Consider the following 26,311-nt stretch of genomic DNA (forward strand, 5'->3'; position numbering starts at 1 on the left):
ATATAGACAGCATGAATAATGACCGAATTTTCATTTTTGGCTGAACTTTTCAATTTAATCCGGACGTGGATTAAGTACAACATGAATGAGTCACAGAACCATAAACTCATTTTTGAGAGTCGTACAAATGACGGCACATGCAAAACAAAAGTAATGACACACACCTATATGATTATTTAAAACTCTTAGACATCTGTTGGATTCCTACTAACGCGTCACTCCCAAACACACATTCATTTTCCCTTTACAAAACACCCCTGACCTCTGAGTGTGTCCAAGGTTCACAGTTGTCTTTTTTAGTCTTTGACAGCTGTCTAATGACGGCTCCCGTTTAGTCAGCCTGAATTCTTTCTGACTGTATGAGGGGTCTATATTTAGAGGGGTGGACTTAAATTGCAGGGGGTTTGTGTTGGTGCTGTGTTATTTCAGCCTCTTACACTCGAGACGACAAGACAAGAGGAAGTACCGCATCCTCTTCGAGACCTGCAACCTTTGAGATGGAACCGATGAGAATCAAGGAGGACCTGAGGCTCTTTCAGAGCACTCTTCTCCAGGATGGTTTAAAGGAGCTTCTGAAGGAGAACAAGTTTGTGGATTGTTTTCTAAAAGTTGGAGATCGGAGTCTTCCCTGCCACAAACTCATAATGGCAGCGTGCAGCCCGTACTTCCGAGAGCTGTATTTTACCGAGGACGGGGTTGAGAAGAAAGACTCCAGCAAGGAAGTAGTGCTGGAGAACGTGGATCCCGCCATTATGGAAATGATTGTGCACTATCTCTACTCTGCAGACATCGAAATCACAGATGATAACGTGCAAGACATCTTCGCAGTCGCCAATAGGTTTCAGATCCCATCCGTTTTCACCATTTGCGTCAACTATCTACAAAACAAGCTGTCTTTGGGAAACTGCTTGGCCATCTTCAGAATGGGACTGGTTTTGGACTGCCCACGGCTCGCTGTGTCCGCTAGGGACTTCATAGCGGAGCGTTTTGAGACTTTGTCCAAGGATGAGGACTTTCTTGAGTTCACCGCTCCCGAGCTGTTCGCCATCATCGGGTGCGATTCTCTGAACGTGGAAAAAGAAGAGGTCGTGTACGAGCTCTTGATGAAATGGGTCCGGAAGAACAAGGAGACCCGTGCAATAGCTTTGGGAGATGCCTTCGAGCACATCCGCTTCCGACTTCTACCGGAGAAATACTTCAAGGAGAAAGTGGAAAAGGATGACATCGTCAAGGCCGACCCTGAGCTCCTCAAGAAGCTGAAGATCGTCAGTGAGGCTTTTGCTGGAAAACTCCCACAAATTAAGGAGGGCGCGAAAGGCGAAGGAGAAGAGGGGGAAAATATATTGCCCGGTTATCTGAATGACAGCAAACGGCTGGGGATGTTCACCAGGGATCTCATACTGATGATAAATGACACGGCAGCCGTGGCCTATGATGCTAATGAAAACGAATGCTTCCTAGCAGCGATAGCAGAGCAGATCCCGCGAAACCACGTTAGCATTACGTCTAAGAAGAACCTGCTCTACGTTGTGGGAGGGCTGTTTGTGGATGAGGAAGACGAGGATTCACCACTGCAGAGCTATTTCTATCAGGTTAAGACAGTCATTTATACTATAATAGTCCTTTCAAAACTGTCTCGTTCGAGTTGTAACAATAATGAAGGTATCTTGCAGGAAATCTAGTATTTGTTTTACACACAATCAAGAAGAATCGAGATGGGCTGTCAAAATTATTATTATTTTTTTTAAATCTGGTTTTATCATATTTTAACCCCTTTGAAAGGGAGTTAGAACTGCTTTTAACCCCGGGTACTTACAAACTCACAGAATATGCACAGGCTCGCCTCATTATATATATATATGTAAAACATTATATAATCTTCATGCAACCATATTAAATATTCATATTCATCAGAGGAAGTCCAATAAGAATGTTATTTATCCAATATATATTTTCTGGCCGCATAAATAAGAATTTTATCCCAAGATTTACAAATGTACACTGCGAAAATCTATGAAATTATGAATATATATAATTAATTTTATTTTCATATATTCCATTTTCATTATAGCTAAAGTTTTAGTAATTTTGTTTTGTGTTTTTTTTATGTCTATAGTTTAGTATTAGTTATTTCAGTACATCAAGTTAAACTAAAATGAAAATGAGAAATGTTGCCTTAATATTTTATTTGATTTCAGTTATTGTTTGTTTTATTTCAAGTAACAAAAATGTTTTATGGTCTTAGTTTTAGTTCAGAATGACTCTGGATTAACATTTTCTAGCATGAAAATCCCATTTTTGTGTTCTATAGTGGTTTGGACATTCATTCAATTGCATGACTTTATATTCCTAGGAATTAGGTGGAGAGGCGTTGTGTATCACCAGGGAGAATAGAATGAAAGTTATTTAGATTTTTAAGTCATTTTAAATCATCCATATTCTTCAGCTGGACACTCATTCTCCAAACTGGATTGCCCTGCCACCGATGCCATCGCCCAGGTGTCTGTTCGCCATGGGCGAGTTTGAAAACTTCTTGTTTGCAGTTGCTGGTAAAGACCTGCAGACCAGCGAGTCTCTGGACTCAGTGCTGTGTTATGATGTTGAGTAAGTACAACATTTTCTACATTATCTGCTTCATGCATAAACCAAAAAACGAATTATGTTTTGCTGCTCTCGGCAGTAAGATGAAGTGGCTGGAGACCAAAAAACTGCCCTTAAGAATTCACGGTCACAGTGTGATCTCACAGAACGGACTAGTGTACTGCATAGGAGGAAAGACGGATGAAAAGTAAGTCAAACTTGAGTTAAGATGAGCTTAAATACAAAATAAAAGCCTGAGATAAAGTGTCATTGCTTGTTTTTATCTCTGGAATAGTAAAACCATCAACAAGATGTTTGCGTACAACCACAAGAAGTCCGAATGGAAAGAGCTGGCAGCCATGAAGACTCCCAGGTCCATGTTTGGAGTAGCCGTCCACAAAGGAAAGATCATTGTGGTTGGAGGAGTCAATGAAGATGGCCTTTTAGCCTCTTGTGAAGCGTATGACTTTTCAACAAACAAGTACGCATTAATAGTTGTTTTTATTGATATTTAATCCTGAAACTCATTTTTAAAAAGGCTTAAAGATGCTCTAAATTAAACCTAAAGTTAGCCAGTGATCAGTGAAGGATTAAAAGTTAGCTTGCAAATTGTTTTTCATTTATATTTTGAAAAACTGACATTATACAGTCATAACATTTAACACCTCAAAACATTACAGAATTCTGCAAATCTATTGATAACACTTTCTGATTTGAGCCATTGTTTTCCCTCCAAAATAATGTCACTTCCTGGAGGATGACGTCAGAAAGGAACTGGCTTTTGTTAAAGGAACACTCCACCGTTTTTTGAAATAGGGCTTATTCACCTTCTTTCCTACATTTAGATAGGTGGGTAAATGCATTTTTGTCTCAGTGCATGCATTGTTTTAGTTTGACAGGGTCGGCGCTAGCTTAGCTTAGCATAATGAATGGAATCCTTTGTTGCCAGCTAGCATGTCCAAAAGTAATATATATATAAAAAAAAACACCTAATTACTTCTTGTGGCCTGCGTATTCACAATGAGTACAAATAGCAATGCAGATTAACAATAGGCGATTTCCTATGCAGATATTGACTTGGGACTATATTAGAGGGAAGCACAGGCGAAGCACTACTACTTGGGCGCAGAGATATCACGCCCAAGTAGCAGTGCTTCGCCTGTGCTTCCCCCTAATATAGTACTTAATATATAAGTCTGTATCTGCCTAGGAAATCGCCTAGTGTTAATCTGCATCGCTATTTGTACTCATTGTGAATACGCAGGCCACAAGAAGTAATTAGGTTTTTTTGTTTTTTTTTATATTACTTTTACTCAGGACATGCTAGCTGGCAACAAAGGATTCCATTCATTATGCTAAGCTAAGCTAACACCGACCCTGTCAAACTAAAACAATGCATGCACTGAGACAAAAATGCATTTGCCCACCTATCTAAATGTAGGAAAGAAGATGAATAAGCCCTATTTCAAAAAACGGTGGAGTGTTCCTTTAAAGTGATATTACATAGATTGACAGGATTGAAAAATAAAATCCCAGCCAACAATTTTTGGTTTCGAGAACGTTCCCTGAATGTTAGCTTTTGGTTCCCAGAACGTTATTTTTTTCAAGGTTTGTTTTTGGGCTAGACATGAAAGTTTTCTTAACAGAAATAGAAGGTTAGTTTCTGGTTTGTAGAACGTTATTTTGACATTAATGTTCTCCTAATGTTATTCTAACGTTCTCAGACATTCCCCTAATCTCTTTACTCTGATATCATTACCTCGCTGTAACCTTATTTTGCAGGTATTAAATAATAACCTAAATATAACCACTAGGGAACGTTCTGTATAAGTTATTTTTAGGTTATTTAAAAATAACCCTCCTGTGACGTTCTGGGAACATTATTTTATGGTATACATTCCTAGAACGTTATTATTTGGTTCTCAAAAAAAAAAAAAAAAACGGGAAACCAAACGGGAACCAAATACTAACATTAGGGGACCGTTGTTTGCTGGGATTAGAGGGCAAACCTATAAAATGATCACCAATTAAAACAATATTTCCAAGAAAACATGTTTTATTTGGAAAAATATATATAAAAGAAGTGAATAACAATAACAAAAATGAGTAGTTAAATTATTTAAAAGGTTTGAGGTATTGTGGCATTGATCTTATGGGATATAGCAGATGTTATCCTTTACAAATCAGTCAGAATCAGTTAAAACCATGTTGTTTTCCCCAATAGATGGGAGGCGTTCCCTGAGTTTGCTCAGGAGAGGAGCTCTGTGAATGTGGTCAGTTCAGCTGGAGTGCTGTACGTGGTGGGCGGCTTCACTGTGAAGGAGAACGACGACGAACAGTGCGTCCCGTCAGAAATCACAGACATCTGGCAGTAAGTGTTCTGCTTTACACACAGCTCAATTATATTCGTCTTAAAGGAACAGTTCACCCAAAGAATGCGCGGACGGCCGTTGCCAGAAGCTGGCGATTATAGTTGAATTGAACCCGTTGCTTCTCTTCGCATTTATTAACCCACTGGAGTCGTATAGATTTATTTTATGATGGATGCTGTTTTTGGAGCTTCAAAAACTCGTGTGCTATTCAATGTTGGGAAGACACAGGATATTATTTATTATAATAATAACTCTGATTGTGTTCGTCTGAAAGAATAAAGTCATATACAGCTAGTTGGGATAATTTTCACTTTTGAGTGAACTATTCCTTTAAGCCTTCATACTGTTCAAAAGTTTGGGTTCAGGAAGATTTTGTTTTATTCAACAAAGATACATTGAAGTGATCAAAAGTGACAGTAAAGATATTTATAATACTACAAAAGATTTCTAATTCGAATAAATAGTGTTCATTTGAAAGTTCTATTTAAAATAATTGTATCCTGTTTTCCACAAAATTAAGCAGCACAACATTGACAATAATCAGAAATGTTTCTTGAGCAGCAAATCATCATATTAGAATGATTTCTGAAGGATCATGTGACTGTGAAGACTGGAGTAATGATGCTGAAAATTCAACTTTGCATCACAGATATAAATTAGATTTTAAAAGATATTAAAATAGAAAATAGCCTTGGTGAACATAATAAATGCCGCGAAAATCTTACCAACCCCAAACTTTTAAACTGTACTGTAAAATGTTTAAAATCACAAAAATTATGATTTAATTAAACAAGTGTATTTAAACTTTTAACTGGTAATGAATCATTCTAACTGGGACTAAATCTAAAACCGCTCTTATTTTGACAGGTATGAGGAGGACAAGAAACAGTGGGCTGGAATGATACAGGAGATGCGATATGCTGCCGGCGCCTCTTGTGTTTCTATGAGACTAAATTCAGCAAAGATGCCTAAACTTTAAAAACATCATCACTGTCATTGATTGTATCCAATAACAAACTGTAACTATATTTTAAAGTAGCATAAACCACACAAAAACTCAAAATTGACCCTATTTAACTATTTAACTCTTTCCCCGTCAGCATTTTTGATCATTTTCGCAAAACAATTATAGACCCCAAGATATTTTGTTGTATGAATATCTGAACCTACAATATATCAAAAGAAAGAACAGAGCATCTGCTTTATAAAAAAGAAAAAGAAAAATCTAGCTTCATGCATTCTTTTCATCCACACTTGAATGTGTGTGTGGGGGGGGTGGGGGTATCCCCTACTCACATACAGTGAAAACATGGATTGCCAGAAAATTGTCAATGGCAGGGAAAGAGTTAATGCACATTCCCAGTCTTTAAATGTTTTAATCAAAATGTAACAAAATGTTCCTTTTAGGCTGACATTACAAATCATCCATCACTCTTCATAACGGAGGTAAAATGGTAGCAAATGGTATTTCATGTTGACCTTCAGCATAAAAATGACCTTTGATTTATATTAATGTTGGGTTCTGTTGTAAATGTGGTGAAGTTGAGGAAAACATCGGATGTCAAAATTAAATTTTCTTTATTTTTTTTCCATATACATCTCTTTTATATAAAATGCATAATAAATACACATTTAAAGGCAAACAGGTAAGCATTTCTCCTTTGTTAATGAAAATAGTGACATGGAGTCATTTATAAAAAAATGAGCAATTCATATAACTTTGCAGTGCTATCTTGCAGCTCCAATGAAGGATCACCTGAAGTACAATCCATAGTGTCTCCCGCTGATTGCACAACATGCTTTAACATCCAGTTTAGATAATGTCTCAGGGCAGCTCTGTAAATATCTTCTTCCTCAGATATTCTTTCCATGCCTTTTCTGTGGAAAGCTCCATTGAGTTCCATTCAAAGTGGGGAATCTGTAGAAATGCATATTATCAGCAAAAACACACTTTTGTCATACAAATAGAGTATGTGTGTCAAATATTATATCTTTCTACTGACCTGTAATACTTGATATCCTAAAATCTCCAGATGTCTTTTCTTCATCATGGCCTCCCCTTTCATGTGCCGGGAATTTTTGCAGAAAGATTTGGAGTCCAAGAAATCCAAGGCAATGCTAGATGGATGAAGGAGCAGGGAGAATTATATGTGACCCTGGACCATAAAACCAGTCACATGTCGATTTGTGGCAGTAGCCAACAATACATTGTATGGGTCAAAATTATCGATTTTTCTTTTACACCAAAAATCATTAGGATATTAAGTAAAGATCATGTTCCATGAAGATATTTTGTACATTTCCTACCGTGAATATATGAAACATTTATTTTTGTGAGTGAATGCAGCACAATCGCGAACATAAGTGGACAACTTTAAAGGAGATTTTCTCAATGTTTTGATTTGTTTGCCCCCTCAGATTTCAGATTTTCAATAGTTGTATCTCAGCTAAATATTGTCCTATCCTTACAAACCACACATCAATGGAAAGCTTAATTATTCAGGTTTCATATGATGTATAAATCTCAATTTAAAAAAATGTACCCATGTGACTGGTTTTGTGGTCGAGGGTCACATATTCTGTCTGAATATTACATGTAGTTTTGCACATTGAAGCATGACATACCGGCGAGCTCCTGGCGGCAGCTCCGTCCTCTCTATGTCTGCCGACACAGACTGCCAGTGAACGTTTCCGTTCTCGCTGATCTGCAGCCGACTCGGCTCGCTGTACGGTACCGGCTGAAGATGACGATCCAGGACAAGTTCAAAATCTGATGACAAAAACATGACAGTTTTCATGAGCCTACAGAGACAGCAATGCTGTATCTAGGACTGTCATCCTGTACCACTGTATGTCTGCAAATGTTTTTAGTCGGAGTAAATCGATTCAACTCATAGTATTAAATGGTACATAACACCCCACAACTAGACAAATCATACTGACAAGATAATGCTTACGCATGGAAATAAAATGGATAACACACACATACATACATACATACATACATACAGTGCAATGCATAAGTGAATACACCCATGCTAAAGTTGACTAAAAAGAGGAATAAAAAATCATATTTTGGAAATTGAACTTAATGCCTCAATTTAAAAAATTAGGAAAAATCCAACCTTTAAGGACACCAATTTTCTTTGTGAATGAATAATGTATCGTAAATAAATAAATGTTCTTCCTTAAAATACAGGGTGCGTAAGTGAGTACACCCCTATGTTAAATTCCCATAGAGGCAGGCAGATTTTTATTTTTAAAGGCCAGTTACTTCATGGATCCAGGATACTATGCATCCTGATAAAGTTCCCTTGGCCTTTGGAATTAAAATAGCCCCACATCATCACATAGCCTTCACCATACCTAGAGATTGGCATGGAGTACTTTCCATAAGATCATCTCTCAATGCAAATCAAACTAGCTATTAGGCTAACTGAAATAAAACCATGCTAATCTCTAGGTATGGTGAAGGCTATGTGATGATGTGGGGCTATTTTAATTCCAAAGGCCAAGGGAACTTTATCAGGATGCATAGTATCCTAAAAAAAAGAAAAAAAAAATACTTAAAAATAAAAATCTACCTGCCTCTATGGGAATTTAACATAGGGGTGTACTCACTTACGCACCCTGTATTTTAAGGAAGAACATTTATTTATTTACGATACATTATTCATTCACAAAGAAAATTGGTGTCCTTAAAGGCTGGATTTTTCCTAATTTTTTTAATTAAGGCATTAAGTTCATTTTCCAAAATATGATTTTTTATTCCTCTTTTTAGTCAACTTTAGCATGGGTGTATTCACTTATGCATTGCACTGTATATATATATATATATATACACACACACACACACACACACACACACACACACACACACACACACACACACACACATATATATACATACATATACATACATATACATACATATACATACATATATATATACAGTATATATACACACATGTATATATATATAGATGTTATCCATTTTATTCCCATTTCCATATATATATATATATATATATATATATATATATATATATATATATATATATATATATATATATATATATATATATATATATATATATATATATATATATATATATATATATATATATATATTAGATAGACAGACAGAAGGATAGGTAGATTGATAACAAAAAAAACAAAACAAAAAATATATAATTAAACAATACATTTTTAGTTAAAACAGATGAATGAAATATAAAATAAAAAATTGAAATAAAAAAGCGTTTTCAGTTAAAAAAAGATGTTGGACCGTAGACCTTTATATTTACAAAAGCCAAAAGCAATGCCCGGATTTGTTTCAATTAAAGTTAAATTAAATCATCAAAGGATGGGGAAAATATTTTATATTTTTAAAATATTTTAAATATGAGACAAAGAACAAAATACTAATCTTGGTTAAGGTACAATCTGACAAAAAATATATTTGGTAGAAAAGGCTAACTACAGCTACAGGTTTTATTTTTAGCCAAAAAAACCAAAAAAACTTAGAAAAACAAAAAGCTCACAGGAAAAAGCATACATTGACTAAAACATAATCAGTTATTAATATTCAATTGGTTCTCTCTTGTTTTTGCATGTGTTCATAATTACTGTTCATGACAGCCTAGCCAAATATTAACTCTGTGCAATTTGGCACGTTTCATTGCGTTATTATTACAAATCAAACAACTGACTACTCAATATGCTTACAAAATATATAACAATTTTTTTATAATATCTGAATAAAGGGTGAAGATGTCAATTTTCCAAGGCCAGACATCCCTTTTGGCTATATATACAGAGCCTAAAATTAATACCAAGCACCAAATGCGAGTAAAAACCAACGTTGGCGAGTATTTGAAACAGTCAATCACCAATTGGCCAGTAAAATTCGTATGAATTTTAACAATGCAATATTGTGAGAACATGAACGTGAACAAACATGATTGATAGTGTGGACAGTTTATAAGTCAGTGCTGGATCGCCAGTGTTGCCATTTTAATTATTCAAGCATAAGATGACGTGAAAGGCAACGTCTTGGTTCCGTATGGTATGGTAACGCTACGTCGGAGTGATCCGACTGTATAGGAATCTCGCTAGAGAGAAACTAAACGAGCCAATGCACATTGGCGTACAATCATTTGCAGCAGCTGCTCTGCCACACAGCGCGAGTATGTAATGAGCAGATATTGATATATTTCCACACACATAAATATCAACAATGTTAGGAATAAATAATGTGGACTATTTTACTTGTAACGCTAGTTTAAAACTCACCGACAGTATAGAAGTATGGAGTCAGCACTCCGACTTTAGCACAGTTGATCCCACCCAGGACGTCTCCGAGCATCTTATGGATCTGCTGCTGAATTGGACTAATGGAGCTGTTGGCTGCAGTCAGAAAAACATTCTTCAATTATTTGAACCAACCAGACTTTTTAATTAAAAAAGTTATTTCTTACATTAAACATTTCAATCTATTTGACTACAATTCTGCTTTCTTTGAAAGAATAAAAAAATCCAATTTCAAAATACATAAATATTGATATATACACTGTTCAAAGGTTTGGGATCAGTACATTTTTCTTTTAAATAAATTAATATTTGTATCCAGCAAGGAAGCATTAAACTGCATCATGGTTTACACAAAAATATGAAGTAGTTTTTAACATTAGTAATTATCAGAAATGTCTCTTGAGCAGCAAATCATCATATAAGAATGATTTCTGAAGGATCATGTGACACTGAAGACTGGAGTAATGATGATGAAAATTCAGCTTTGCATCGCAGGAATAAATTATATTTTAAAATATATTACAATAGAAAACAGTTATTTTCAATTGTAATAATATTTTACAATAATACTGTTTTTCCTGTATTTTTGATCAAATAAATGCATCCTTGGTGAGCATAAAAGACTTATATATATATATATATATATATATATATATATATTTTATTTATTTTTTTTTTAATCTTACTGATCCCCCCAAACTTTTGAACAGTAGTGTACAAATCTTATCAAATGGTTAAAAATGATTGAAATAATTATTTTAGCTACATGGAACAGCCATTATTAATATTAATGTGTACAAAGCACAAATGCTTTCAGACAAGAACTGCTTTCCAATTCTAGTATTTCTAACTATCCAATTCTAGTCCGTTCCCGTTGTCCAGATGGATCTCCGGTGTGCTCACCTCTCTTCTGCAGCCGTTTACAGTAGCGCTCATGAAACCAGGGCACTTGGAACTCAGGACACTCCAGACACACGGCCCGATTCAGCTCCATCAGACGCAGACGTATGCGCATGTTCAGAGCATCCGGCAAAGCTGTCAGCAGTGGGGGAAACACACACACACACACACACACACACACACACTTGTAAAGTTTCAGGAGTGACAACCACATTTAAACACGGGAGTCCCCTAAGCTATCGTTATAAACATATTCCAACCATTAGTTTTCAGTACAGGTCTTTCGGTTAGGTACGCCTGTGTACCAAGGGAATACAGTGTTGTTTTAACAACTGCACTCGAGTAACTTCTCTCTGTGTGGAACGTAGGATGGGTCAATATCGTTTAGATCAATAATCTTTGATGTTGTGAACACAGGCTGTTCATATCACAGCTCAGACAGAGCCGTTGAGCTCGGGAAAGCAGCAGTTTCCTAATAATCTCCAACCGTGTTTTCTACTAATTTCCGCCATATGGCTTTAAAATACAGCCTTCTGTGCAGAATTCAAATGAGACGTTTTCTGGTCCGTGCCGACTCGCGCATACGATCCGCTCTGTGCTGTCGTGTCTCTGGACCGCAGCAGACTGTGTGTGCGCTGCGGAGGTTCACATGACACTAATGTGAAACCAAACTTCATTCCCCCCAATGGAAAGCATATTTACACTGTCTGAATTGTTCACTATCCCCTATATAGTGCACACTATGTGCCATTCACCATGTAGAAAATAGTAAATGTGTGAACAAGTGACCGATTTTAACCGCAGCTTCACCCAGGTATTTATAATGTAAGGCGGCGCGATGCACTAGATTCTAGAGAGCATTTGATTGGATAGAAAATCTGATGAGAAGCTGAAGTGCAGAGTGATGATGTCATCCAAATCATTGATCCATATTGGCAGAAGTGGGAGACTGTACGTTTTGAAAGCTTATATCTCCTAAATGTGAATTTTGTCATTGTTTTGGAGCACACTAGCTTATAGATAACAGTAAAACTAACATATTCATACTAAAAGCCCACAAACATTTTTATTTTGATTTCATGGGAACCCTAATGATAAAACAAAAACAAAAAAAAACATGGTTTGTTTTCCCCCCTGCTGTACTGAAAATATATCGAACCATGACTTCAAAACCGACTTATGTACCGAACCATCATTTTCTTGTACCGTTACACCCATACTGTGTACGGAACACTGAGGCCGGTTTCACAAAGATAGACTTTGACTATGGCTTAGATATAGTAGATAGTCAGACTTCAGATAGACATCTAAATCAGACCGTTGCACAAAGCACTTAAGACTCTGACTATCTTAAGTAGGACTACACTGCAATGCATTCTGGGTAAAATAAGACACTTTTCAAAACAAAAAACATGGCGGATCGAGTAAGCGCATTCAACCGCTCAGTGCAGTTTACCCCAGCGGAAAATATGTGTTTGTTGGAGGAGTATAACTGATACAAGGACATTTTACTTGGGAAATTTAGCGGAGAATGTAGTAACAAGAAGAAATGTTTAAATTATGAGCCATTTTCCCTTTTCTTTTGGCTGTTTGTAATGTAACTGATTGTTACTGCTGGTTGCCAAGGTAACATAGAGTCTTAGACCTAAGTTAGCCTGGGTGTAAGGTGTCTAATTTTTTTGGTCTAAATTAAGTCAGTCTTTATTTTTGTGAAACTATTAAACTAGTCTATGAGCAAATTTGAGACTTTTCTAACACTATAGACCGGTCTAAAATAGCTTTGTGAAACCGGGACTCACTCCCAAAACTGTTTTGTTCATTCGTGGCCTTTCAGACCTTCAAGATACATTAATCATATAATTGTTTACATTATATAAACTCAAAAATACATACTTTCCAGATGGGCATCCAACTTTGCAAGAAAGTCCACGTTGAAGATCTCTCTGACCACTTCCTCAGGGAAATAATCGGCCATAGCCAGTGCGTATGCCAAGAGAACCAGCAGGTGAGGGTCAAAGGAACCTGTTTCAAATCAGCAGGAACAGGTTCGAATTTGCGTCTTAAAGTTTAGAAACAACTCATTTATAGATGCACAGCGGAAGGATCTTACTAATATATGGAGTGAAATGTCGAATGCAGGCATCAAAAAACTCCTCGGCCATCGGTGGGTCGTAATTTAGCACAGCAAAAGGCAGCAAAGTGGCGTATGTTGCAGAGTAATGAATCTGTTTGGAAGAGACAGACATACACTTGTTTTATAACAGATGGATCTGATGTATTTTGCATATTAATAACAAGAGAAAATGTTTCTTGAGCAACAAATCAGCATTTGATTTCTAAAGGATCATGTAACACTGAAGACTGGAGGAATGATGCTGAATAAATTACATTTAAAAAAAATATTAAAATAGAAGTTATTTTAAATTGTAATAATATTTCACAATATTAGCATTTTACTGTGATTTTGATCAAATAAATGCAGCCGTGGTGAACATAAGGGACTTCTTTCAAAAACGTTTTGAAAAAATCATACCGACCCCAAACTTTTGTACAGCGCCAGTTTATGTATATCACCAAATGACTAAAGAAAATATTGAAATAATATTTTTCGCTATATTTTGTGTGGTAAACAATGGCTTCAAAAGAAACATTTAATGGCTTAACAACCTTAGAGCTCATTACAGATCTGTCCTGAAATCTTTATATGTTATATGTATTTTTCTCTCTGGGGGAAATTAATGATATTTCTGAAGAACATTATACAAAATAAATTTTCAGCACCAGAAATTTGAATAATACTTACATTTGGTGACATCTGTTGTTATTGTTAACTAAAACTATTAAAAATCCTTTTAGTTAATTGAAATAAAGCTGAAATAAAATGAAATATAAACAATAGATGAAAAACTTAAACTTTAAAACCTTTTAGAAAACTACAAAATATTAATACTAAATACTAAAAATGATATAAAAAAAACTATAATTATTAACCATACATACATTATATAATTTAACCTCATATAATCTTAATAATAAATAAACTTATATACACTGGTGGTCAAAAGTTTGGAATAACGTTCACCAAAGCGGCATTTACTTGATCGAAAAACAGTAATATTGTGAAATATTATTATGATTTAAAATAACTGTTTTCTGTTTTAAAATAATTCAAAATGTAATTTATTCCTGTGATCAAAGCTGAATTTCCAGCATCATTACTCCAGTCTTCAGTGTCACATGATCCTTCAGAAATCATTCTAATATGAAGATTTGCTGCTCAAGAAACATTTCTTATTATTATCAATGTTGAAAACAGTTGTGGAGCTTAAAATGTTAGTGGAAACCGTGATACACTACCATTTAATAGTTTTGGGTGAAAAAAAAATTTAAATCAATACTTTTTTTCAACAAGAGCGCATAAAATTGATTCAAGTGAAAATGCATTCAAACACCACTTCACCTTGTCTATATTTCCAATCGTCACACTAGCGATACGGTCCAGCAGCGCGGCACAGAAGTAGTTAGTCCTGGTCAGGTAAACGGCCACCTCATGCACATTAGTCCAGGATATCTGGTGAAGCAGTCTCTGCAAGGTGACCATAGACTCCTCCAGCAGCATCTCATCAAACCACTCCCCCGACAAGTACTTCACTTCCTCCAGCACCACATCCACACGCTCCAGCTTGTGCAGCCGCTCGCGCGCACAGCGGTTCAGGATCTGCAGCAGGCGGACGTACTTGCTGGGGGTGTTGTGCTGGTACGAGGGGTCGTTGCGAATCCACTTGGCGACGACGATGGCGTAAGTGTTGAGGTTGTTTAGGTTGCACTGCGGGAGCACGGCTTCCACACGGGAAAGGACGCCCTCGTCGAGATGCCGAGAAGGAAGCATGGACAGAACCCTAGTTAGCATGGTCACCTCGTACGGGTACACACTGCCCTGCTGGAAACTAGGAGTGACAATCAAAGACAGAAAAACAATATTGGTTAAATGTGTTAAATAAGATCATTTAATTGTGTTAACCCTTTATATTAATATTAAATAATGCATTCACTAAATTTAAGTAACAATGAGCAATATTACTTAATAGTAAAACGTTTTTTTTTTTTATATTAGCTAATAAAATAGGGGAGAGCGGGGCACAAAGTAACACTTTTTGACTTTCTCAGTTTGTGTAAATCTACTTATGGTTCAGAGTATTTATTTTTTCCCACATTAATTTCCCACATGTCTAGTACAATAATGTGGTTTTGTTTTATTAATACAGTATATACTTTTTTCTGCATATACCCCGAAAGAATGGAAGTGAAATGTGACAACATGCCCCATAGGTGGGGTACATTGTAACATGACATATGACAGCTTAAAATGTTATCTGATCTAATAAAAAAAATATACAAGACAAACTAAAATATTTTCTAAATAAAATACAATTAAAAAACTTTTTCATATAAAATAATGGCAATTTTTAATAATTAAATATAAACTCATTTTTGAGTTGACTACGAACACATGAAAACACAGCTATACAACATAGTTCAAAACAAATAAATAATTTGTAATTTCTGAACATTGACTCTCAGTCTTTATTCACCTTTTTCTCACGTTTTCTCAATAAAATTAATAAAAGTATAGAATATAATAGCATATTTCTAATAGGGGCACATTGTAACGCAGTGTTACAACATGCCCCGCCTGCACAACTGGGATTTAAACCCTGCTAGTGTCTTCTGCTAGTTAGCGAAGCATTAAATAACTATCTCAACTGTTAAATACCATATTGGAGATTAAAATAATATCAGATTTGTCTAATTTTAAATAAACACAAAAAATAGAGATGAAAAATTAACTTAAGAAATTTACTTTTGCTATGGTTTAATAAATGTCTATGGATATCTTCCAAAAACAAATTAATTTTAGTGCAATTTTTTCTCTATATAGTGTTGATATGGCAACTAGTAAATGCACCAAGTTTCGTCATGCTAGCATGTGTGGAAGTATTTAAAACAAGTGTGTTACAACTAACCCCGCGTTAGGTTGTGCCCCGTGCTCCCCTACAATTGTTCAACTAATGGTAATAGATACAACATTTGATTAAAAACATTATTATTCAATGTTGAAAATAGTATTAATAAATTCTGTAGAATGATTCTTCATTGTTAGTTCATGTTAAATAATTTAGTTAACAAATGTTAAAAGTGTTACCTTAATAATAGTATAAAGACTCCGTAGAGTCAATCACTCCATTTAAAAAAAAAAAATTGTATTAAAGAAGTTTTATTCGACAAGGAGGCATTTATAATATTACAAAAGTTAAATGCTGTTCTTTTGAACTTTCTGTTCATCAAAGAATCTTGATTTTTTTTTATCACGGTTTCCAAAGAAATATAAACCAGCACAACTGTTTTCAACATTGATAATAATAATAAATATTTCTTGAGCATCAAATCATCAGAAAGATTTCTGAAGGATCATGTGACACTGAAGACTGGAGTAATGATGCTGAAAATTCAGCTTTGATCACAGGAATAAATTACATTTTACAAGATACATTAATTGTAATAATATTTCACAATATTACCCTTTTTACTGTTTTTTATTTTTGATCAGATTATTTTGGTATGCATAAGAGGCTTCTTTGAAAAACATTTTAAAAAAATCTTAACGCAGTGTAAATAACAGCATACAGGTTCAAAACGAAATGAGGAGTAAATAATGTGAGAATTTTACATTCTGTGTGAACTATCCGGATTTTGGAAGCACTCACTGCAGCAGTTTGGCTTTCAGTCTGGAGAAGATCTCGGGATTCTGGCAGTGGAGCAGGATGAGATTTTGAGTAATTCGAGCGATTTCCACAGGACGATACGTCTCCAGATTCTTGAAGAGTATTGCTGCCATCCTATCAGAAAAGACATGGGAAGGTCTTCAATTCAATTCAACTTTATTCCCGGACTCATGGTCCAATATAGATACAAGACACACACCAAATAGAAAGAAACAACAATTAAATAGGCATTTTAAAAAGACAGCTGTACCTGATAGTGGACTGCACTAAATCTACTATTTGTTAGTGACATAAATATTTAATTCTCAGATTTATTTAACCTACAGATAGAGCTATACATTAACTTTCGCAAAGTTGCTTGTAGAGTGTGACTGACAAACATCTCACTCTCACTAGTCCATCTTAGTTGCTTTAAAAGCACATGACAAGCATCATTGTAGGCCACTTGAAGCCTTTGCAGACTGGCTTTTTTATAGTTAGTCCAAAGATGGGCTGTGTACAGAGATGTACAATATATCTTAAACAAAGTCATCTTAACATTGTCTGTACAGTGTCTAAACGTCCGTGCGAGAGTATTCGCCTGGGCATACAAAGTTCTACATTGTCTAAAAATGTCTTCATCATCACACATGTCCTCTGTGAAGATATGCACAAGATACTTGATTTTACTTGTGACTTCAAGAACAACATTTGGCGAAAAGAAGTCCGGAAATTCAGAGGTGGACAAAGTACACAACTTCCTTACTTGAGTGAAAGTACAGACACTACTGGTCAAATATCACTCCGTTATAAGAAAAAGTTGTAAAGACTGATTTTTACTTAAGTAAAAGTACAGAAGTACTTGTTTTTAAAAGTATTTAAGTGTCAAAAGTAAATGTCAATGCATTGTTTTATTATTGTTGCATTGTTGTATGTAATACTTGCAGTACCTTATGCCTCTGAATCTATGCCTGCGTACCCTCATATCAATATCAAATTTATTTCTCGAACACAGTTCCAGCCGTGGGATTGAATGTGAGATTGCACTCAATAACGTCCACAATGGTTTCGGACACCCAAATGGCTGTTCCCTCAAATAGTGCCGTATTTAAAGTTTTTTTGGCTTTTAGTGTGAATATGTTAGCCTTACTGTTATCTATAAGCTAGTGTGCTCCAAAACAATGACAAAATTTACATTTAGAAGACCAAACCCAAAGTTGAAAATGAAAATCAGGCTGATGTCAGAATCCAACGCCAGATTGATGTTAATCTCCAACGTTGGACATGCGTTGTATTGTGGTTGAAAATTAAAATCGAGTTGACGTCAACCCGACTTTCATTTCCAACCAAAATCCAACGTCTGTTCGGCACTGTTGTCAAACCAGAATATGTGAAATAATCAATAGGTCTAAGGTTATGAAGTCCAAATATTGTTTTAATGAAGTTGTGAACCTTATACATAAATGCACAGTTGACGTCAAAGTTATTTTGTGATGTACTGTGTGTGTGTGTGTGTGTGTGTGTGTGTGTGTGTGTGTGTGTGTGTGTGTGTGTGTGTGTGTGTGTGTGTGTGTGTGTGTGTGTGTGTGTAAATTATACACAATATAGTTTAAAAGTTTAGGGTCATTAAGATTATTTTGATGTGATGCAAAACTGGATTTCAGCATCATTACTCCAACTTTTGTAACAATGTAAAGCCCCTTTCACACAGCGCGACGATCCCGGCAAATTGCCAGAACGCCTTCCGTGTGAACGCAAACACGACCCAAATCTAACAAAACCGGGTCAAATCCCGGGTCACTTTATCCATGTATTTTCCGGAATCTCTGTGTGAAAGGGGCTTAAATGTCTATACTGTCACTTTTGATCAATTTCATGCATCCTTACTGAAAAAAGTATTAATTTCTTCTTCTTTTTTTAACTGACCCCAAACTTTTGAACAGTAGTGTAAAAAAAAAAAAAAATATAATCACATTTTTTAAAATTATTGCAGAGACAAAAAAATGTCATAATTTCACCGACCCCTAACTGTGTTAAGTTCTGACATGTGGATGTAATGCAGATAACTCGTCTTACTTGTTTATCAACTGAAGGTTCCTGCATTGCATCTCCTCCATTGACTCCAACACTCCTAAAGCCTGCTGGGGATTCAGCTCATCAGCCAATAGCAGCGCAGTACTCTCTAACCTGCCAGACCAATCAAACCAATCAAAACATACAGCGGAAATTCATCTCAGAACTGGTTGGTCTGGTGGTTCATGGCTTAAAACACTTTAATTCAAATCCCTATGGAAAAATACAGTCCCTGTTGCACTCTATTATACAGACACCAAGGAGTTGAGGTCAAAAGTCAGAGGAATTGGTCTGAACAACATATGAATATATGAGAAATAAAGTCAGAAATACTGTAAACTAGCATTTGCACTTAACTGTGAGATAAAAAGTCGCAATTACCTTCTTTATTTTTTATTCCATGGCAGGAACACGCTTCTATAGTATATAAATGACACTAAAATAGCACTGATATAAAACAAAAGTACGTAAATCAAAAGAATAAGGGATGCTCACCCCTCTCTGACACCTTGTCCTGCCATTGGTCCAAGAGAAGCGAAGAGTTTGGTGAAAGTGGCAGGATCAGTGCTTGTGTCCACCAACTCCATGAGTCTCTGTCTCGCAGCCACTCTGAAATCAGAGTTATTGTACTGCAATGACTGATACATTCCCAATGTGATATTGATGTGCTCTGCGTCCAGATGGGCCACGTTCTGCACGAGAAGCTGGTTGCATTTCTCCAGGAGAGGTAGGTGGATATATTTGACGTTTCGGAGGAACTGCACCACCCTTCTGGGGTTGTTGAATTGAAACGGGTCCATTTTGTCCAGAAGGGTGTCCGCTTTTGTAAGCAGCGCATCCCGCAGTTGTGGCGACACCAGGGCAAAGATACTGATCATCAAGGGTGTGAGCACTCTGTAAGGAGGACATGTGTAAATACACTTATTTTCGGGTGCACTATGGCAAGCCATTTTAGCTTAAATTGTACCCAGCGTTACTCGTCGTAATTGCATTTTTACTAGTAAGAATTAAATTAGAGAGCTCTACAACTCAATTATTACTAGTAACAATTCCAATTAGAGAGCTCTACAAATGAATTTTTACTAGTCATATGTCGCCATTGACTTCCATTCATTTTTAATTACGGAGCTCTACAATTGAATTGTTACTAGTAAAAAAATTAATTAAAGATATGTATAATTGCAGAGCTCTGTAATTGAATTAAAGAGCTCTGCAATTGCATTCTTACTAGTAACAACTGAATTAGAGAGCTCTCCAATTGTAATTGCTACTATTAAGAATTGAATTGTAGAGCTCTCTAATTGAATTCTTACTAGTAACAATGCAATTACGACGAGTAACGCTGGGTACAATTTAAGCTAAAACGGCTTGCCATAGTGCACTACACCTTTAAGGTGTTTGATGGTTAAAAACACACCTGGCGTCTTGAATGGAGTCCAGTCTCTGACTCACTATTTGAGTAATCTGCCCCATCAGAGGGCTGTGCTGCAGGAACTGATCACTCAGGCAAACCGCAAACTTTGAAAGTGTTTTCATCTGGAATCTGTAAAGCACAGAAAGCAAACTTTTACGGGGCGAATCATGGGTGCTGGTGGACTGTGCAACGGGACATTGAATGTTGCTGCTCATTTGCATAGAATTAAACTTTTTAAAACTGTGTTGCTGCAGTACTTACAGTATCCACATCACATCTGCATTAGAGTACAACAGTTGATTTTTAACAATAGCTCGTAAATCTTTAAAGACAGACGTACTGTGAGCTACTAGGCTGTTAGTCGATGGTATAAGCTATGCTGCATTTTTTCCAACTTATTTTTTAATTAATCATTTTTAACAGCAGAATTCCTGGTATAAAACTATATGATTCTGCAGAAGTCTCCACCAATCAGAGGACTGAAACAGCAAATCATACCAAAATAACTATTTAGCGCCCATCCAGTCAGTCTTCCCTATGATTGTGTGTGTGTGTGTGTGTGTGTGTGTGTGTGTGTGTGTGTGTGTGTGTGTGTTTATATTTTGCAGGGTCTGCAAAATGTTAATTATTATAAGAAAATAAGAGGATCATACAAAATGCATGTTATTTATTTAGTAATGTACTGAATAAGATATTTTGCATAAAAGATGTTTACATATAGTCCACAACGTTTACATGTTAATCATGTAAATTTTACTATATATATTACAATCAACACCTCTAAATCAGTTGCTTTATTTATTGAAATATGTTTCAATCATTTATTTATTTTAACTATTGATTTATTTTAATTATGTAATTTGCAATGACACTGTCTTGTATCTTTGTCTTTCTGTCCAATTTTCAAATACTTTTTCGCCTGAAATCAAAGTTTGAAATGTTGTGGTTCACCTCCTAGCTGGATGTTTTTGGTTCATGGCTTATTTAACAAAGACTTTTTTAAATCCCTATGGAAAAAGAATGAATGGGAAAAATACTTCCAGAACCAAGGCACTTCCAATCATGCCATTGGCAATCACCAAACTCTCACTGAAGTGGTTGCATTTATGAGATGTTTCATGTACGGTACCTCTCCAGTCGGGTCCAAGCCTCTGTCACCAAGTGCTGCACAAGAGAGTCGTGATGTTCTACTTTAAGCCTGCAAAACAAGACCAATGCAATCAAAATATGGCTATATTCCCACAAATAATTAATTAAGACACCATATTTACATTGTAAACAACAGTTTTGACAATGGCTCTGTTCCAGAACCTACATAGATGAAAATAGTGAACTGAAATAGACCTCATAAGTGACCGAGTGCTTAGAAAACTTTTTGATTCATAATTGAGTTTGGTGCTAGCATGTTGCAAAATTAATGACACAACACTTTAAGCATAAAATACATTGCATGCAATAATACTGGTTAAAAAAAAAATGTAATCAGAATTTATTCTGATCAACATTTCTCTACATTCGTCTGCGACGTTAAAATAACTTTTTCTGTCCAATGCAATGCATCACAGTATTAATGTTTCAAATTAATATGTTTTTGCTGCTTAATATTTGTGAGGAAACCGTAATAACATAATTTTTTTAAGGATCCTTCCGCATTTATTTGAAATATAAATCTTTTGTAACATTATAAATGTCTTTACTGTCACTTTTCATCAATTTAATCCATTCTTGTTGAATAAAAGTATAAATTTCTTCTCTTTTTTTGTTAAATCTCACTTACCCTAAACTTTTGAATGGTAGTGAATCACAGTTTCCACAGAAATATCAAGCAGCACAACTGTTTACAACATTGATAATAATAATTAAAAAAAAATCTTAAGCAGCAAATCACCATATTAGAATGATTTCTGAAGGATCATGTGACACTGAAGACTGGAGTAATGATGCTGAAAATTCAGCTTTGATCACAGGAATAAATGACATTTTACATTTCAATATTATTATTTTAACTGTATTTTTAATAATATAATGCAGCCTTGGTGAGCAAAAGAGACTTCTTTCAAAAACAAATCTTAATTATTCCAAACTTCTGACCGTATAATACTATCTAGGTAGGCTACACACAAGGTTTTGCACATTTTCACGCTGTACCTGAGCACATCATAAAGCATTTTCACCACTGAACTGTCATCCAAGAGGCTGATCTTGTTTTCAGCCAGAACTCGAAGCGTCAGGAACTGCGGGTGATCCTGGACGAACTCAAATGTCCTGAGCATCTGTGGTCTGTCCCGTTGAAACTGCCACAGCAGTCCAATAGCGCAGCTCACATGGTTCACGGACAGCTTGGCTTTGTTCCGGCCCACCACATCGAACACCTGGTCCTCAGCAGAGCAAGCCCGAAGCTGGTCTAGAAGCTGGTCACGGCTGACGACCCCACTGTGAAACAGCCTTCGGGAACAGACCCGAAGCGACCGGAGCCGAAACATGGCACAGGACGGCCGGCGTCAGGAGTCACTCCACATACTAGAGAGATCAGATGTACCGAAGAATCAGATCATCAGCTTTTGTCCATGTCAGCTAGAGCACTGCTGTTATTAAAGCAAAGGAGAGAAATATCAAACACAAGACATTCTGAAATACATGTTCATTTCATTTCATTCATTTATCTCTTATTCTTTTCATGAAAATGCATTATTTGTACAAGGCACATACAATTCATTTGAATTTTCCTTTACATTTCCATGATCAGAAAGGAGCAGATGGAAGAATAATATTCTTATATTTATCTGCCCCCTTGTAAAGAGGAGATGTATACATGTAAATTGTATACATGTAAGAGAGATGTATACATGTAAATTGTATATACAGTGCCGGTCAAAAGTTTGGAAACATTACTATTTTTAATGTTTTTGAAAGAAGTCTCTTATGATATATTACCTATAATTACTGTATATGGTGAAATATTATTACAATTTAAAAATAATGGTTTTCTATTTGAATATACTTTACAATATAATTTATTTCTGTTACTCCAGTCTTCAGTGTCATGATACTTCATTTATTATCAATATTGGAAACAGGTGTGTTGCTTTTTTTTATATATATATATATATATATATATATATATATATATATATATATATATATATATATAGGATATATATATATATATATATATATATATATAGGATATATATATATATATATATATATATATATATATAACCTGTGATACTTTTTTTCAGGATTCATTGATTAAAAAAAAGAAAAGAAAAAAAAAAGAACAGCATTTGTTTAAAGTAGAAATTGTGTAACAATATACACTACTGTTCAAAAGTCTTTTTTTTTTTTTTTTTGAAAGAAATTAATACTTTTATGCAGAGCCGGATTAACGCAAAGGCAAACTAGGCACGTGCCTAGGGCCCGATTGGCGGGATGGGGCCCAGACAGAGGGACAAAAAAAAAATAAAGAAGTACAAATGTCCTATCTACAATTTATTTCAATATTTATTAATTCACTAAAAATAGTGACGATGTTTATCTTAACCATAGACTGTTACATTACTGCAGTTAAACCAATTAATGTGTGCCAGCTTCTGAAAGTAACGAACGCATCCATCAGATGCTGCGAGGCTAAAGCCTAATAAGCACACAAAGAAGCACAGCTCATAATGCAGGTGTGTGAGTTGTCGTCATCTATTTTGGAGTGATTGCAATGTATTCTAAATATAAACTTGTACTGTAGATCAGCGTCATTTCTGGAAAAACATTCACCGCTTTACTACGAGTTTAAAAGAGCGCGAGCGTCATTAACGTGCCCAGACGCGACGCTTTGAATTTGCGCGTACAATGAATAACATCGCGTCGGGAGCTGACTAGTAAAAAAGCTACAAAATTAAAAGACAAGACGTCTGTATTCTAAGTTAAAAAGCCAACACACTACAACATTTTTAAATGTTTCAAATAGTCTAAAGGATCTCATATCTATGGGTCTATCTTCTAAATTCTGCTGATGATTAGATTCCTGACATTACGCCAATAATTGCACTTTATATATTTTTTTCTGCTCAGTAGCGATCGTGTCTTTCTCTTCCACTTGATTTGTGTATAGCATAAGGTAGCAATGCAATATAAAAGCTCTTATGCTCATCTACTGAAGTGGGATTCTGGAACTGTGAATAAATTGAATAAAACAGCAAAATAACAACAACAACAATAACATCTTCATTAAACAAAAAAGAGATTACCGTAGATAAAGTTTGATTAATATGTACAGTACCGGTAAAAGTCTGGACCCATTACTATTTTTAATGTTTTTGAAAGAAGTTTATTATTATGCTCTACAAGCCTGCATTTATTTGATCAAAAATACAGAAAAAAAAAACAGGAATATTCAGCAAGGATGTGTTAAATATATAAAAAGTGATAGTGAAGACTTTTTTAAAACAACTCTTTAATAATCAAAAATCCTGAAAAAAAGTATCACAGGTTATAAAATAAATATTAAGCACCATTTCTAACATTTGATAATAAATCAGAATGATCACGTGGCACTAAATTCAGCTTTGCATCACAGAAATATAAAGTATAGTAAAATAGAAAACCATTATTTTAAATTTTAATAATATTTCACTATATTATTTTTCTGTATTTTTGATCAAATAAATCCAGGCTTGATGAGCATAAGAGACTTCTTTCAAAAACATTAAAAATAGTAATGTGTCCAAACTTATGTACTGTGTAAGTAAAAATATACTGCTTTTAAAATTAAATGTTGTATAAATAAAAAGGTTAGGAATCATATTTGTTTCAAGTGTTTTTTTTTATTGGGGGTGGGGGGCCTCCAACATGAATTTTGCCTAGGGCCTCCTAATGTCTAGAACCGGCTCTGCTTTTATGCAGCAAGGATGTTTTAAATTAATCCAAAGATTTATATTGTTGGAAAAGATTACTTTTTTAAACATAAATGCTGTTCTTTTTAACTTCTTATTCATCAATGAATCCTGAAAAAAGTATCACAGACTCCAAAAAAATATTAAGCAGCACAACTGTTTCCAACGTTGATAATAACTGAATATCAAATCAGCATATTATAATGATTTCTGAAGGATCGAGTGACATTGAAGACTGGATGCTGAAAATTCAGCTTTACATCACATAAATATATTTTATTTTAAAGTATATAAAAATAGAAAATCATTATTTTAAATTGTAATCATATTTCACAATAATACTGTTTTTTTTATCAAATAAATGTAGTTTTAGTGAGCAGAAGAGACTTATTTCAAAAACATTAAAAATAGTAATGTTTCCAATTCCAAACTTTTGACCTGTACTGAATATATATATATATATATATATATATATATATATATATATATATATATATATATATATATATATATAACATGTCATCATCATTATATCATTCTTTTTTTTTTACCATAGCACTACTTATCTAATGCCTCCTAGAATGTCAACTAACAAACATATATACTTATGTTTTATGAGTTAGTTCTTACAAAGTCTGAATGTCAGCAGCAGATGTGTTGGACAGGATCATGTGCTATATAAATAAAGCCGAATAAGAGAGATTCACAGTACCTTCTTCAAGCTGCCATGCCATAACCTTAGACTGTAAAGAAATAACACACATCATGTAACACAACATGAGTGTCCTGAGCTGCAGCAGACCACGTGTTTGAAGGACTGATGTCGTCAGATGGGGTGTTTCAGTCCCACAGATGTGCGCTACTGCTTGTGTTTGTTACACAGATGCTTATCGTGCGTGTAAGAACAATGTTTTATCAACCACCTGAACAACCACCTGTTTCATGGTCAATGCTGCTACTGGCTTCCTGTTTAATGAAGCGCACAGCTAAAAGTCACGGTGTCTGTCA

General features: G+C 35.2%; 2 protein-coding genes across 3 annotated transcripts; one reads left to right on the forward strand and one right to left on the reverse strand.

Annotated features, from left to right (window-relative positions):
* Positions 1-441: 441 nt before the first annotated feature.
* klhl41a (kelch-like family member 41a) lies at positions 442-6,592 on the forward strand. Its single transcript, XM_081367997.1, has 6 exons — positions 442-1,592; positions 2,447-2,604; positions 2,681-2,788; positions 2,876-3,061; positions 4,805-4,951; positions 5,820-6,592. Exons 1-6 carry the CDS (start codon positions 498-500, stop codon positions 5,929-5,931), a joined length of 1,806 nt encoding a protein of 601 aa, XP_081224123.1. The 5' UTR covers positions 442-497; the 3' UTR covers positions 5,932-6,592.
* fastkd1 (FAST kinase domains 1) lies at positions 6,515-26,290 on the reverse strand. 2 transcript variants are annotated; one of them, XM_081367995.1, is made up of 15 exons: positions 26,016-26,290; positions 22,563-22,999; positions 21,544-21,612; positions 20,418-20,543; positions 19,496-19,894; positions 19,004-19,114; positions 16,931-17,062; positions 14,626-15,112; positions 13,276-13,390; positions 13,059-13,187; positions 11,169-11,300; positions 10,248-10,361; positions 7,578-7,722; positions 6,956-7,070; positions 6,515-6,870 (listed from the first exon to the last, which is right to left on the reverse strand). In XM_081367995.1, the coding sequence occupies exons 2-15, from the start codon at positions 22,895-22,897 to the stop codon at positions 6,778-6,780; spliced, it is 2,502 nt and encodes an 833-aa protein (XP_081224121.1). In that variant the 5' UTR covers positions 22,898-22,999; positions 26,016-26,290; the 3' UTR covers positions 6,515-6,777. The 2 variants fall into 2 exon arrangements, with proteins under 2 accessions (XP_081224121.1, XP_081224122.1); XM_081367996.1 differs by having other exon boundaries at positions 22,563-22,996; positions 26,016-26,263.
* Between the last annotated feature and the right edge of the window lie 21 nt (positions 26,291-26,311).

This window comes from Scardinius erythrophthalmus (genome assembly GCF_964197995.2).
Source record: "Scardinius erythrophthalmus genome assembly, chromosome: 6".
In the NCBI taxonomy this organism is placed as follows: Eukaryota; Metazoa; Chordata; class Actinopteri; order Cypriniformes; family Leuciscidae; genus Scardinius; species Scardinius erythrophthalmus.

What these genes read in the sequence shown, in the direction of transcription:
- klhl41a (XM_081367997.1), top strand. Translation starts at nt 498, where the DNA reads ATGGAACCGATGAGAATCAAGGAGGACCTGAGGCTCTTTCAGAGCACT. An exon ending in GTGCTGTGTTATGATGTTGA is followed by an intron (nt 2,605 to 2,680) that starts GTAAGTACAACA and finishes TGCTCTCGGCAG; the next exon opens with TAAGATGAAGTGGCTGGAGA. An exon ending in TATGACTTTTCAACAAACAA is followed by an intron (nt 3,062 to 4,804) that starts GTACGCATTAAT and finishes TTTCCCCAATAG; the next exon opens with ATGGGAGGCGTTCCCTGAGT.
- fastkd1 (XM_081367995.1), bottom strand. Translation starts at nt 22,897, where the DNA reads ATGTTTCGGCTCCGGTCGCTTCGGGTCTGTTCCCGAAGGCTGTTTCAC. An exon ending in GGACAAGGTGTCAGAGAGGG is followed by an intron (nt 19,115 to 19,495) that starts GTGAGCATCCCT and finishes TTGGTCTGGCAG; the next exon opens with GTTAGAGAGTACTGCGCTGC. An exon ending in AACCTTCAGTTGATAAACAA is followed by an intron (nt 17,063 to 19,003) that starts GTAAGACGAGTT and finishes CTTTTCTGATAG; the next exon opens with GATGGCAGCAATACTCTTCA.